Consider the following 15614-nt stretch of genomic DNA (forward strand, 5'->3'; position numbering starts at 1 on the left):
TGAGTTTTGCAACCGATCTCCACCCTGACACTCACTATCCCCTAAAATGCAAAAGAAAGGATCACGATAAAAATCAAGAAGACTTTTTGACAACTTTTAAAGTTTGGTCCAGTTTTGAACTAATAATAGAGTCCTCTGCCACTAACAGAGAGGAAATGAACTATTGAGTCCTCTTGGGGAAGGGGAGAGAGACAATTATTTAGAGCTTTAGTTTTTAGACGGCAGTCCCTCCCTGTTGTTTGCAAAAGAAAAAAGAAAAGAAGGTTGCAAAGTCGTGGGAAAAGCATTTGATGCAGCTCCTTTTGGGGCCTTTCTGAGTGCATCTGGTATGCTGCCGATTCCAAGTCACGTGGAAACAGGCAGCTGCTCCTGACACAGGGCAAGAAACTGACCTGAGTATATCAAAACCCTGGAATGGTGGACATCACCTCTGACAAATTCACGAGATTTGCAGCAGGTGAGTGGCCCAGCTAAGGGCAGTTTTTGCTGATGAAGTAGCAAAGGCTCCACTGCAGTGTATAGCTTGTGGCTTTCCAGCAGCTGTGGCTCAGTGGTTTGCATGTGCAAGTACTCAGCTTCAGTACCCAGGAACTCCTGGTAGGACTAGGAATATCCCCTGCCTTGGAAGCTTAGAGAGCCATAGCTAGTCAACGTAGACAGTTCTAAACTAGATGGTTGCAGGTTCGATTCCCATATGGGACGGTTGCAGGGGGTTGGACCACATGATCCTCAGGGATTCCAACTCTATGATTCTATGACCATTGAGTCTGACTCAGTGGAACGCAATTTCCTAAGGAATCACATGCCATGTGAGAGAATTAAATGAATTCTCTCAGCTAGCGCCACTCCTGAGAAGGGCAATGCCAGATTGAGAACTGCTGCATAAATTCAGTTAATTATGTTGCCTTTTGTTACTGTATCTTGATATATTTTGAAGCTTTGTTTATGATTTGCTTTTGCGGCTCTTATGCATTTTACTTGAGCGCATTTATTTTGCTTACATACACTGTTTTCATAGAAGCAGAAGATTGTAGAATTGGAAGGGACCCTAACCCCCTGCAAAGCAGGAATCACAGCTAAAGAATCCCTGACAGATGGCCGCCCAACCTCTGTTTAAAAACCTCCAGCAGCGAAGGAGAGCTATTTAGAGAGAAGTTTCGAGATATTTATTGCTGTATGAATATTTTACTCGAAAGGTGGGATGGTGATTAGTAGTAGTGTTAGTGGTAGACGCAGTAGAATTCTTGTTGTTGATTTGTTTAGCACCTTCCATAGAATGCTAAAGACAATGAAAAATGGTTAAAAACACAAAATTGCACCTTATTTTTTTAAGAAAGCTAAACCTATAAAAGGTAGATACTCCTGGTAAAGACCCATTTATCCAACTCAGAAAGCCTGCGGGTACAAAGATGTCTTCAACTGCTTCTGGAAAGTGCAGCTAAAGAACACCTGTCATATCTCAGCAGGAACGCTATTCCACAGAACAGTGGCAGCGACACTAAAAGGCCTTTTCTGAACTACTGTGGAGAGAGCTTCTGAGATTTTTTGAACTTTCAGGAGAAACTCTCCCACAGGCTGCAGTGATCTGCTGCATGTATAAAAGTGTAGAGGGGTTTACTTATTTCAGCAGAATGTGAAATTTGTATTGTATTTCTTTGTGGGGGGGGGGGGAGAAAAGACATTGATTTTTTTTGTGGTTATGCCAGCCACTTAAGTGATTTCTGTTGAAATATGAAGCAGTACGCAAGTTAAATAAATAATCCACTTGCATTTTTACTAGTTCAGGACCAAATTTCTCAGCTGGGAACTTTCAGCCTGAACTGATTGTGTGTGTCATGAAAAACAAGGGGTGAAACTGGTACCTTAGAAGCTGCCGTAGAACTGTAGAGCTGGAAGGGACCACGAGGGTCATCTAGTCCAGCCCCCCTGCAATGTAGGATTCTTTGGCCCTTGAACCCATGACTCTGAGATTAAGAGTCTCATGCTCTGCCAACTGAGCCATGTCAGAAGTCTCTCTTGCGCATTTTGAGGACAGGGAGCAAAGCTTACTGGTATTCTTCCTCACTCTCCCTGAGCTGAGGGCCACATTTATTTCCCCAGCTGCTACATTTAACGATACCACATCATTACATAGTTTTTTTGGGGGGGAGAATGGTGTCACCCCTCTGGCAGTCGCTGTCACCACTGTTATCTTCCAGAATAGCGTCATTCCAGAATTAAATACGTGGGTTGCTGGCACAGGTGAGATTTGCGCCATCATCTGAGAAATTCACCTTTGCACCCTAAAATAGTCAGTATTTCACCTCCTGTGTTTGGGGTTTCCTGTGCTTTGAGGTGGGGCACAGTCACTCCCACAAGAAACATCATCATCATCATCATCATTATTATTATTATTATTAAAATATATTTTTATCAAACAATTTCAACAGAACAAATTATCAATCCAAATAATCAATTACATTATCCCCCCCATTTTTATTTCCCCCATCCCTCCCTCTCCCCCCCAAATACTTTCCTCAGCTCCCCTCTCTGATTTATTTGCACATATTATTCTCTGCATGTTAAAAATTGTACATATCATTACCTTATCTGTCATGTATTCTATTAATAAATTTGTGGATGTTAATTCAAAACCTGACAGGGAATCCAAGTCATTTTGTTGGTTTTTTAAGTAATTTGTAAAAAGTTCCCAATCTTCCTTGAAGTCACGACTGTCCTTCTCATGTAGTTTATGAGTCACTTTTAACCCCATTTTTAATGGGGTTACTTGCCACATAACTCGTTCGTTTTTAACATTCTCTATTTGTAGCCCACCTTTCTCCAGAAAAAAGATCACAGCCAGTTTACCGTTTCACAGGCAAATTCCTGAACTTGAAGAAGAAGTCTAAGAGCCGAACAAGTAACATTGACTGAGTACCCACCATATACTGAAATTGTATTTGAGGTGTATGGCTTTCTCTAAAGAATCCTGGGAACTAGAGTTTGGGGTGCTGGGAAGAAGAGTTTGGATTTGATATCCCGCTTTATCACTACCCAAAGGAGTCTCAAAGTGGCTAACATTCTCCTTTCCCTTCCTCCCCCACAACAAACACTCTGTGAGGTGAGTGGGGCTGAGAGACTTCAGAGAAGTGTGACTGGCCCAAGGTCACCCAGCAGCTGCATGTGGAGGAGCGGAGACGCGAACCCGGTTCACCAGATTACGAGTCCACCACTCTTAACCACTACACCACACTGGGACTGTAGCTCTGTGGGGGTAAACTACAATTCCCAGAATTCTTTGGGGAAAGCCATGTATTTTAAATCCATGGTGAAAATGAGGCCTTGATTGGGAACGGTGGATTTTGGGGAACAAACGTATTGTGTATTTTGGCATATTGTTTAGAAAGCCAAAGATAACAGGGTGGCTTTTTCCAAGTATAAATCCTCATCAGTCCATACTAGATTATTTTAAAAATGGTATTTCTAGTAAAATATTATCAAAGGAAATTTCCTCTCCTTGCAGAATAATTTATCCAAAATTGCTATGACTTTAACAGACCTTACAAAAAATTGGCTCGGGTAAATGGAATTCCTTTTTTTCACTGGAAAAATAAGACAGATTTGTTCCAGCATCTTAATCATTCAAATGCATGATAATTAAGCAGCAAGCCTAATCTTACAGAGTTGTTTCCTCACTTGTGGTCAACTTTCTGGGCTTGGAAGCAGAAGTAATGGACAAGAAATGGACCCCCCCCTCTATGGGAACCTGTAAGTTACCTCTTTGGTCCATTTATCAGCTCATGTGGGACCAACATGGATAGCTGGCCCTGATGAATACTTGAGGTTCCCGACCCCTGTGTAATTTCATGGACAGTCATTTAATTTTATCCTGATTCGAATTTTTAAGCTGTATTTTAATCAATTGTTTGATTGTGTTTTAATGTATTTGACATTTGATGTTAGCCGCCCTGAGCCCGGTCTTGGCTAGGTAGTTGTGTGGGTCTTTGACAACATGTGTGGGGTTACATCTTAAAGGCTTCTCACCATCTCTGGCTTCTTGCACATTTTATGAAAGCAAGCCACAATTCTCAGGATGCCATTTCCGGCATAGATACTTGCAGTGAACTCAGACTTGAATTACAGTATCTGTGGACAGGCATCCCAGTGCAGAAAGCTACAAGTCCTTTCAACCCATCATAGAACACTGAGGCTGCTAGGAAGAAGCCCCTCTGATTCTACATTTCCTAGAAAGCAAGAGTTTATGTGGGTGGTTCTGCCCTGCTAGTGAGCCAGAGCATCAGGTTCCAGTTTCACCAGTTCAAGCAGGAAAGCTGACACTGTAAAGGCCCAAGGGGTCTGGACTCCGCACATTTCTATGGGAAATGGCCTGATCCATGTCTTTCAGACTAATGTGTGCTTCTGGAATTTAACCAGTCAACAGATTTCACACTTCTCTGAAACCTGATTCCCAACAGTTGAAATGTATCCAAGTATGAATTTAAATACGTATTCAGAGAAAACAAACCTTTTAAGAGAAACTACACACACACATGTATTTAAATACATTAATCTGCAGATTAATGTGGAAATGTAATGGAAATTTGAAAAGTAAAAATAGGTGAAGTTGACATGAACCAGATAATTTGCCTATGCCTAGTTAAACCAATAAACAAGATGATGTAAACTCTCTCTCTCTCTATATATATATAGTCAGGGATTGTTTTATTTCAGAAACACAAAAATGAACCTTAGTGTGGAACATATTTATCAATAAACTCATAATCAGAAATACTCAAAATACTCACTGATAGGGGAAAATAAAGTTTAAGGTAGGTTTGGGAAGTTGATAGGTTAAGGGTTCTTTATATACAGTTAAAGGGAAGTGCTACATCTTTAAGTTCTGTTTGAACCCTGTTCTGTCCTGAAATACAATGCCAGCTTTGGCCACAGATGATAGATTATGGACTGATTTGCCCAACACAGAAGCATTTGCTCTATGTAACAATTAATGCACATACCAATCTCTGACTTTAAAAATAACGAGATTTCTTTTTTTAGAAATAAAAGTTCCTCTTTTACAGAACACGATCAAAAAGATTAAGATGAAAACAACCTTGATAACATCTATTACAGATTCAGCCCAAATCTAAATCAGATCTCAGAGCCTTCAGTCCAATCCAGTTAGGAGCATGTGATAACTGGAAGAGGAATTGTGCAAACAAGACTGAACTGCTGCTGTTAGAAAAGGAAAGCTGGGAGCTGGTTTTAATCCCCACTGCTCTCCAGTTCTCAGTGAAGAGGGTTATTGCTTATGGCATGGCTGGGACTATGCGCATCGAGTCCGCTGGAGCCTGCACATGTTGTTAGATCACACCGTCTTTATATCTAGTAATCATCCATCAATGTCATCTCACACCTTTCCTGGAGCATACTACATTCTAACATATGAATCTCCACATGAACAAACCAACTTCCACTTCTGTGTGAAATTAGGTGCTTAAAAGCGATGAACTTGTTTACAGAGACACAGCCCCAGCCCAAGATGTTTCGCTGTCTGAGATGATGGACAAAATGGCACTTTCACGACCACCCCACCTCCCGACAGGGCTGGCTGTTGACCTTCAACATTCGAAACAGGGCAGCATGCAACACAGCTCTGAACTCTTAACACCTCCTCCACCACTCCCCAGCATCTGCGGCCTGAAGCAGTTGTCTCATTGCACCTAATGGGAGGACTGGCACTGCAAATAGCCATTTTCTAGTTACATCTCTTAAGAAGTCTTGCAGCTCCTTTAAATAATAGTAATGAGAAAGCCACCATGCTTTTATAAACGGCTAACTCTCCAAGCCCATTTTCCATGCTTTCTTTGTACTAACACACACACACACACACACACACACACAAAACATAGCAAGATAACAACAGGACTTTCATAACAGAAAAAGGTTGGGGTCGTTTCATGTCCATCATCTGGAAAGCACAGAAAGACGGGCTTGCAGCTCACCACAGCTGGTTTCATGAGGGCTAGGATCACATTTTAGGACAGCAACCTATGGTTCTCAGGGTGCCATTTCTGCACAGACACTTGCAATCAGTTCAGACTCGCGTTACAGAGTATAAGGGCAGGCATACCAATATACACACAGCAACATCCAGAGATTTGGAACCAGCATCAATCTACTTAAACTCAGATATGGTTGTCTATTGATGGCAATAAATTATTGAATTGGTGGTAGTAGAAAAAGGCACAAAGAGAGACAGAGAGAATAAAAACAATGGGTAGACTCAGAATCTCTGACCTGGATCTGTTGCTGGAGAAGGTTGATTTTGTGTTGCTGCTGCAGGAGCTGCTGTTGTTGCCTTGCAATCTGTAGGGTCAACACACAATAGTACTTAACAGGAGTCTAATTTGCAGTCTGAAAAGGCACATTTGCCCTCCTCCATTTAGACCTTTGCCCACAGCTGGTCCTATCCAAATAAAGACAATGAACACTTCCACTCTAGTTACCAAATGTATTAAAAAACCCAACATGTTTAATGGCACTGTCTCCTATGCATAACGGTTAGAGGAGAAATGTGGCTTTTTTGCACTCAATAATAGTGAATACTTCAAAACAGAAGCAAAAATACGTTCTGCCTAAATGTCACCTGTCCCTATAAGATGGTGCTCATTTTTATTTTATTTATTTATTTATTTATTTATTCAATTTATACACCACCCTATACCCGGAGGTCTCATAGTGGGCAGAGGGTTGCTTTGTGTATTTGCAAGTACCATATTTTTTGCTCTATAAGACTCACTTTTTCCCTCCTAAAAAGTAAGGGGAAATGGTGTGTGCGTCTTATGGAGTGAATGCAGGCTGCGCAGCTATCCCAGAAGCCAGAACAGCAAGAGGGATTGCTGCTTTCACTGCGTAGCGATCCCTCTTGTTGTTCTGGCCTCTGAAATTCAGAATATATTTTTTCTTGTTTTCCTCCTCCAAAAACTAGGTGCGTCTTGTGGTCTGGTGCGTCTTATAGAGCGAAAAATACGGTATTTTTTGTGTGAATGTGTTTGATTATCATGTGTTTTCATCTAGGCTCACGCTCCTAAACATGTCGTAAGTCACTTGGAGCTCTTTTTGTGTAACGAGCGAGTAATGTGTAATAATCATAAATCCGAAATCTGACAAAGACAGGAGGGCAGAGTCGTGGAGCGAGCCTTGTGGATTCTGACTCTGCTGTCAGAGACAGTACGCATCTGAAGACCAATTGTTGGGATTCACAGTGTGAGAGGAGTGCCATGTGCTTGGGTCCTGTGTGCCAACTTCCCACTGGCATCTGCTTGGCCACTGTGAGAACAGGATGCTGGAGACTAGGTGGGGCATTGGCCTGATTCAGCAGAGCTCTTCTTATGTTTATATTGTGGACTCTCCTTCCTTGGGAGGTTCTCAAGCAGAGTTTGAATGGCCGACTGTCCTGGATGCTTCAGCTGAGATTCCTACATTGCACTGGGTCAGTCTAGATTGAATAAATGACTCTTGGGATCCCTTCAACTCTACAATTCTATGTTATGTGCTAATACATTTCACCTAATATATGCATTTTGGGGTTTTTAAGGTAGCTGGATTTTTGTTCTCATCTTCATTAGGCATGCCTGCAGTAAAATACAAACTGAAGGAACTTCTCCTACATCCCTTCTCCAGTGTGCTTATTTCTAACAAATCACAGGTGCCAACTCCTAGGGGCTGAGGTTGCTTCGCCCCCCCCCCAATAAAATATTTGAGGGGGAATAATAGAAGAAAAGGAAGATGGAATAAAAGGAAATATCTTGGCAGAATTAGAGTGATCCCTGTATTGTATAAATATAAGTTCGTAGGGAGGTAAAAAGAAATTATATAAGAAATATGTAACTGTGCGGTATAAAGTAATGGAGAGATAAAGTACAGTGAGATTAATTGGAAGTCAGTTTTAAATTTCTTCTCTATAAGTTTTATAATTGTGTTCAGTATCAGGAGTATATATTATGGTGATTATATTAATCTTCTTGTATCTTATAGTGTGGTGGTTTGTTTGATTCTTCTGTTACTTGTTGATTGATTGATTGATTGATTATATGTTTGTTTATTTATATGTATGCCTAAATAAAATGCATTTATTTTAAATTAATAAAGATATATTTTAAAATAAATAAATAAATAAATATTTGAGGGGGCATCCCCCTAAGTTGATGGGCATTGCCATTCAAATGGTGTGGGTGGGTGTGCCATGTCACATGATCAATTATACAGGGTTCGGTTTACCTGCCCCCCCCCCCCCAATATTTTGTTCAAGTTGGCACCTCTGTCATATATACTGTGTCCATACAGGCTACTAATCCTGATGGCTGTACTCCACTTCCACTGCTGGAAGTGCTATTCTTCTGAATACCAGTAACTGGAAACCACAGGAGGGGATAAGGCTCTTGCAGTCAGATCTTACTTGCGGGCTCCCTATTGGCTTCTGGGTTGACCACTGTGACCAGCATTCCTGAAATATACTTGGAGCCGAGCATGGATTTCATGCTCTTTATTCAGCTCATAGTACTGAGGAATGCAAGTTGCCCCGAAATGTCTGCTTTACATACATTAGTAACACAATGGGCCGCATGTGATTGGCTAATTCTGGGATTCTCCTGTAGGCCAATCAGGTTGCGGATTAACTTCCACCAGGAGTTGGATTGGGTGGCTCTTGCGGACCAATCAGACTGCTGCATTCTGGGTCCTATTGTTCTAGGACCAATCAGACTGCTGCATTCTGGGTCCTATTGTTCTAGGACCAATCAGACTGCTGCATTCTGGATCTTATTCAACTCAGTACATAACAATTCCATAAAGTTAAATGCTTAAATTTGCTAATTTGAACACACACACACTAAGTTAACCGATACTTTTTCATGCATTTTAGCCAACTTTTCATTCATTCCCTGCCCCCCATCCTCCCAATAAATAACTAAACTAATTCCTGGGCTCAGATCCTGCAATATTTCACACCTCCTTAAAATAAGGATATGTTAATGGAGTGTTACTATTCCGTCCCCCCCCCTCTCTCACACTAAAGAGGGGGACTAGATTAAAAGTCCCTTTTAATAATAATCACTCACCTGTTCCTGTTGCTGCTTGGCCAGCTCCATTTGCTGGCGCTGCTTCTCAATTTGTGAGGCCGCCAGCTTCTTCTGCTCATCGTGAGCCGCCAACAGCTGCTCCCGCAAACTGGTCAGCTGATTGATCATGCCCATGAGCTGCCTCTCTTTCTCAGCTAGGCTCTCTGGAGTCCCTGAGCATCATATGGTGACAAAAGGTAAGGGGAGGAGGGGGAAGAGAGAGGTTGGGGGGGGGAGAGAAGAGAGAATGAGAAGCAAGAACTGGGTACCGTTCCAAGAGGACAGCTCCTGTAAAGCACGGCAGAAAATGCCTCTTGCCACACAGACATATGTTCGGGAGACTAACCCATTATTTACTTACTTACTCAAAATATTCTGTCCCTGTCTTTGCTGTTCATCCAAGTGTCCTGATCTAGAAATACTTGGGCAATAACAGTGGCCTCCCTGTATGACGGCGCTGTGCCAAAATCTGCCTCCCAATTTCTCATTAAGTTTTCCTCCCTGGAAAAAGCAGCTTCCATTTTCTTCTGTCTCATTTTCAGGACACTTTAGGATTTTCGTGGGTACATGGTTTGGACTTATTTTATCATTGTGAAGTAGGTGTATCTCTCTCTCTCTCTCTCTCTCTCTCTCTCTCTCTCTCTCTTCATGAATCATTTCTTCAGCACCCTGTAGCCTCCCTGGTTGCCTGCACTTTCTGATCTGAAGAAGAAGAGGAGTTTGGATTTGATATCCCGCTTTATCACTACCCGAAGGAATCTCAAAGCGGCTAACATTCTCCTTTTCCCTTCCACAACAAGCACTCTGTGAGGTGAGTGGAGCTGAGAGACTTCAAAAAAGTGTGACTAGCTCAAGTCACCCAGAAGCTGCATGTGGAGGAGCGGGGAATCGAACCTGGTTCACCAGATTACGAGACTACCGCTCTTAACCACTACACCACACTGGCTCTCCCCAAGGGCTTTATATCTCACAGTGGCTTCCTCTTGGCTGTAGCTGAAGGGTGGGCACCTGGGGAGGCTGCAGTGTAGAGAGACAAAGATGCTCACAGACACCCAGAGGCATTAACTTCCAAGGAAGAATGGATGGGCCGACGTTACGCGTGTGACATCAAGACGTCGGGCGGAGCCAGGGGCAGAACCAAAAGCAGCAGCAGTACAGTTTCAATGGCTGGCTGCTACTCCTGCCACCACCACTAGCCAGGGGCTGCTTCCCTGCTCCTTCCCCTCTGTGGCAGGAGGAGGAGAAGGAGCAACCACTGAACCACACAGTGCTCAGCTCCGCACTTGGCCTCCTCTGCCACCTTTGGGCACCAGGGACCCCCAGCACCCTCCTTTAGTTGAGGGCCAAAAGGGCTCAGGCCTAGGAGATGATGTCCCTACACACAGTTTTGTGGGACCTTGAGAAAGTTATTGCCAGGGAAAAACGAAGTTGATTCTCAAAGACGGTCAGCAACACAAAATCAACAATAAAAACAAGCTTAAAACTAAAACCACAAACCAAGACACAGAAATAACACATATAATTGCTAAAAGTTCATCAGTCAAAAAACCCAATTGCTTCAAATTATCCAAAATTCCCCCTGAAGGCTTATTGGAAGGAACAAATCTGTTCTGCCTGACCAAAGCCAAGAGGTCTTCCAACAGAGAACATTCCATTGTTTATATGTCACATGGGGTCTAGATGAATCTGTCAATTTCAGTTTCTTTCAGTTTCTCATTTTTCCAATCTTAAATTCTCCACATTTCCTCATGAAAATCTTCACGAAAGCCAAGGCCTTCTGAACTGCATTGTCAAGTGTTAGAGGTGGAAAGACCTGCCCATTTTAGTTTCTTCCACTTTGAAAATCTGTCAGCAATTTAGCGTGAATAAACACATTTTTGTATGCTGTTTTTCTTAATGTCCACAACTTTCCTAATATAATGCATTTTTATGTTATTTTCACTAATGTGTACATCTGAAGCACACTGCCCCCCAATATATGCATTTTTTATAAGTCCTGGTTGGAAAACTGCATTGCAAAGTTCAGTTAATTTTTGTAGGGCGGCTGCGTTGTGGTTCTCATATTGTTTCAGAAAGTTCAAATTTGATAGATATGGATTTAATCCGCGAGCTGGATCCAGAGGGCAATTGGGCCTGATCCAGCCTGCGGACCTTAGTTTGCCAACCCTTGTGTTAGGGCATTACTGCCTAAAGAGTGGTTGCTGCAGACGATGATTGTCACCACATAGGAGTCATGGAATTTCGTTTCTGTGTCAGAAATTCATCTTGCCTCGTACTAAGCAGTCCTCATGACGTCTGCTAGGAATGCAATCAGTGGGATGAAACTATAACACTTTATTTACAGTTTCCCTAAGCTTTGTGTGAAAGGGAACAGCGCCGCATGGTAAAATATTAAGTGAAAGGGAGGGAACCCTTCTAATTTGCAGTTTTCACTTCAAACGCCATCGGAGACCAAGGCGTCGTTGCCGCAATGTGTTTGCCACCTGGACACGCAATTAGACTGAAGTGTCTGTTACAAGTCTTTGCATCCAAAGAGTTGTTGTGCAAAAGGAATTAGCAGCTCCCCCCACCAAATGCTACAGCTGGAATTCTCCTAAAAGGGCAAATCCTCAGTTTCAAGATCAGCTATATAGAAGCAGTCACACCATTGGCCTTCATGTCGTAAAACATGTTTGATGTTATATAAATGCTTCGGCAGGAAGATAAGTAACAGCATGTAGAACAGAGAAGTGGAAATCTGAAGACAGAAGAAATGCAGAATTTGCCGGCAGACCCGAGGCCGGCAGAAGAGACCTTTCCACACACGCAAAATCCGTTTCTTAGCATGCAATAATAGCTGCGTTCCTGCACGCACCACAGGTTCCAATGGTGTGATCTGCGATCAACTTTGACCTTCTGAAAAATATACGTAGCCCCCTTAATCTACCCGGGATGAGTATGAGAAAAGATAAGACAGTCTGTGGAAAAACCTGAAATCACGAAAGTCAGAGTGGAGTTAAAATGGACCCACCGCCACTCCTCCTCTAGTAGCAAATTGGCTGGTTGTGTGAAGGTGAAGTAGGGACACACACAAAAATAAGATAGTGGTTTCTACAGGAGATTACCAAGGAATTAATCGTAAAAAAAAAAAAAAAAATCATGCTAAGAAAGTGCTTGCTTTTGTGTGAAGCTGGTCCTAAACTTGAGCCCTTTAATGCTAAGGGGAGATTTCACAGGGATGGGAAAGGAAGAAAGGTGTATTTTCCCATTCTTTCTCTCCTGAAGCCTCCCCCAACCCTGTGAAACCCCAAAGCTGCTAGAAGACGTCTGCATGGGATGGTCACTTATACGTCAGACCAATATTCTCCCCTCACAGAGCTACTGTTATTAGAGATCCCCAAGAAGTGGGGTTCATTGTTAAACCACTCTGGAAACTATAGCTCTGTGGGGGAGAATACTGGTCTCCCCACAACTCTCAGCACCTATAACAAACTACATTTCCCAGAATTCTCTGCAGAGGAAGCCATTACTGTTTGAAGTGGCATGATACGGCTTTAAATATAGAAGTGCAGATGGGGCCCATCCGCTATTCCACACTGATGCCGTTCCATCTAAAGTCAGCCACTCTGACTACGTCCCAATGTAACAAGTTTGATCAAAACTAACTTAAGGAGTCCCATGGCCTTCAATAGGATTTAGTTATGGCTACATGTAGCTGGATCAAGTCTGGTTTATTTGTTTATATATTTATTAAATTTATTTATTTACTGTTGATAGCCTTAGAATCAAGGGCTTGGGTGATGATGGACATTCAGCATTTCTATTTTTAATTTTAAAATATCTGTACTGAAATTCTGTTTTCATCAATATGTTAGGCATGTCTTCCTGGATTCAAACATACAATCAATAACAGCCATCTACGTTTAATTTTAAAAAGTGTACCATTTGAAACAACAGTAATTAATTTCCTGCATCATTGCAGGAAAACGGGGATATAAATTAGTAGCAGCAGTAGCTGTATTTATTCAATTTATATACCATGCTTTACAAAACAGCAATGATAAAAACCATACTGACGGACAGCCTAGTAGCAAAATAGTCACAATAATAACAGCTTTCCTTTTTACACACTTTCATGGGCCATAGATTATTTAATGGCCAAAGACCTGGGTTAAAGAGGAATGTTTTTGCCTGCCTTCTAAAGACATGTAGTGATGGCACCAGGCAAGCCTATCTGGGGAGAGTATTCCACAACTGGGGAACCACCACAATAAAGGCCTGTTCTCTTGTTGCCACCCTCCAAAACTTTCTGGGAAGAATGACATAGAGAAGAGACTCAGAGGACAAGTGTAAGGGCTGGGTCAATTTGTATGGGGGAGAGCCAAAGTAAATAAAGAATTATATAAATGCAAAGTAAATAAATAACACATAAATAAACAAAAAAGCTGAAGACGCAGATCAACTTAGGAAAGAATAAAAATGACAGGTTGAAATTGAGGCGATTTCTTTTTTTAGTTATCCAAGCTGGCTGGTAAAATGCCAAGTTGCACACACATGCGCCTCTATGCCAACGCAGGCACACAGTGCGAACAACTCAACTATCAAAATGAGACTTTATTTTTTAACTGAAACGGGGAAGGCGCACCAAAGCTTAATGTATTTGCAGCCAACCTATTGATTGGCAGGTTGTCACAGTATGACGTGCCTCTGCCTGCTCACATTGCCAGCAGAGGAAAACGGGAGAGCGTTCCCGCTTTCCCTTCCCTCTTGTCTCAAGGCTGAAGGCGACGACAGAGACAAGCTTGATGAGCTCAAATATAATACCTCCGAACATACCCCTCAAGTTACTCTAATTGACAGGGACGTCCCTGCTTTGAACCTAAGCTTTTAAGCTGTCCCTCCATCCCTTATTATCCTTGCAATACCCCCTGATTTTTCACCACGGGTTCCTGTGCTTCTGCATTCGCTGGCAACGTCTCTTCAGGACTCCAAGGAATGATGGTTGCGGGAGGCGGGGAAGAAAGACCCAGTTCAAACCAGAAGAGGGGCAGGAGACAGCTCTTGTATTCATGACCTGATAGTGGGATTCTCAGAAGTATCAGAATGTCCATTATGAGAGGAGGATGCTGAACGAGAGGGGTCTTTGGTCTGTGGTTCTCAGCCTCATTCCCTCCTTTCGATTCTGCAGAATGGGGGTAACAGTAGCCCTGCCAAACTTACAGAGCTGTTGTAAGCACAGATGAAATGATAAATGCGTGAAGTGCCTTGAAGCAGTATACAAATCCTAACTATTGATTTATGAAAAAACATTATCTATATTGCCAGCTCATACAGAACATCAAGGTAGTGTCCAATAGCATAGTCAATGAACATAAAGTGTCATAAAACCATACAAAATAACCATTGGAATGGCTGGCTAATCAAGAAAATATAAACAGCTGCAGAGGACTGTTGGCACAAAAAAAGTTCTCAAGAACCAATGGATTCAAGTTACAAGAAAGGGGATTCTGACAAAACATCAGGAGGAACTTCCTGATAGTAAGAGCTGTTTGACAGAGGAATGGACACCCTTGGAAGGTTGTGGACTCTTCTTCCATGGAGGTTTTTAAGCAGAGGTTGGATGGCCATCTGTCAGGGATGTTTCGAACTTAAAAATGGAAAGCGTAATGCTGGTGGTCAACAAAAGAGGTTTAAAGACTTTCTCAAGGCAAATCTAAAAAAATGTAGTATAAACACCGACAACTGGGAAACACTGGCCTGAGAACACTCCAGTTGGAGAACAGCCTTTACCAAAGGCTTTGAAGACACTCGAACTCAGAACGCAAGGGAGAAACGTGCTAAGAGGAAGGCACGCTTGGCAAATCCACACCGTGATCAATTCCTGCCCGGGAACCAATGTCCCCACTGTGGAAGGACGTGTGGGTCCAGAATTCGTCTCCACAGTCACTTATGGACTCATTGTTAAAACCGTGTTTATGGAAGACAATCTTACTTGGCTATGAGTGATCGCCAAAGAAGAAGAACTTGAGGTTGGATTGGACTAGATGACCCTTCCAACGCTACAATTCTATGACTCCATGAATATTGTTCCTATTGCAGAGACCTCAGCTATGCCCTCCAAATTCCTTATAACTCTGCATGCTGTCCATTCAGAAGCCACCAGACATGGCTGGCACTTCCATAAGGAAAAGAGAGGTGGTGAATTGGTGCTCCCTCAGTTCACTGCTTGTCTCTGCTGGCCAGCCCTGTTGCCACCCACCAAGTGAGCCAACATACCCTGTACCTTGCTCTAGCAAGGACCCAAGGAATCCTTCTCTCAAAGTTTGACATTCTGGGCAGAGTGGCCATGAGAGCACCCCTAAGCATTGACACAGCGGCTAACAATGCCTAAAATTTAAACTATGTCACCCCTGACAAGAACTCCCAAGGAAAATAAAGAATTTATTTATGTATGCTACAACAACGGCAAGAGTCTTGATTGCACAAGGATGGAAGAATGAGGAAACCCCGACAAAAGAACAGTGGCAAGAGAAA

At 42.5% G+C, this 15614-nt stretch overlaps 1 protein-coding gene across 18 annotated transcripts in view; it reads right to left on the reverse strand.

Annotated features, from left to right (window-relative positions):
• The window catches only part of SOX5 (SRY-box transcription factor 5), a 769299-nt gene that overhangs the window by 184516 nt on the left and 569169 nt on the right, over positions 1 to 15614 (reverse strand). For all 18 annotated transcript variants that reach the window (XM_083700221.1, XM_083700226.1, XM_083700235.1 and 15 more), the window contains 2 exons: positions 9102 to 9274; positions 6280 to 6348 (listed from right to left, as the gene is read on the reverse strand). In XM_083700221.1, the coding sequence (XP_083556347.1) occupies positions 6280 to 6348; positions 9102 to 9274 (242 nt within the window). The remainder of the gene's footprint in view (positions 1 to 6279; positions 6349 to 9101; positions 9275 to 15614) is intronic.

The sequence above is a fragment of the Podarcis gaigeae genome (genome assembly GCF_964106915.1).
Source record: "Podarcis gaigeae genome assembly, chromosome: 10".
In the NCBI taxonomy this organism is placed as follows: domain Eukaryota; kingdom Metazoa; phylum Chordata; class Lepidosauria; order Squamata; family Lacertidae; genus Podarcis; species Podarcis gaigeae.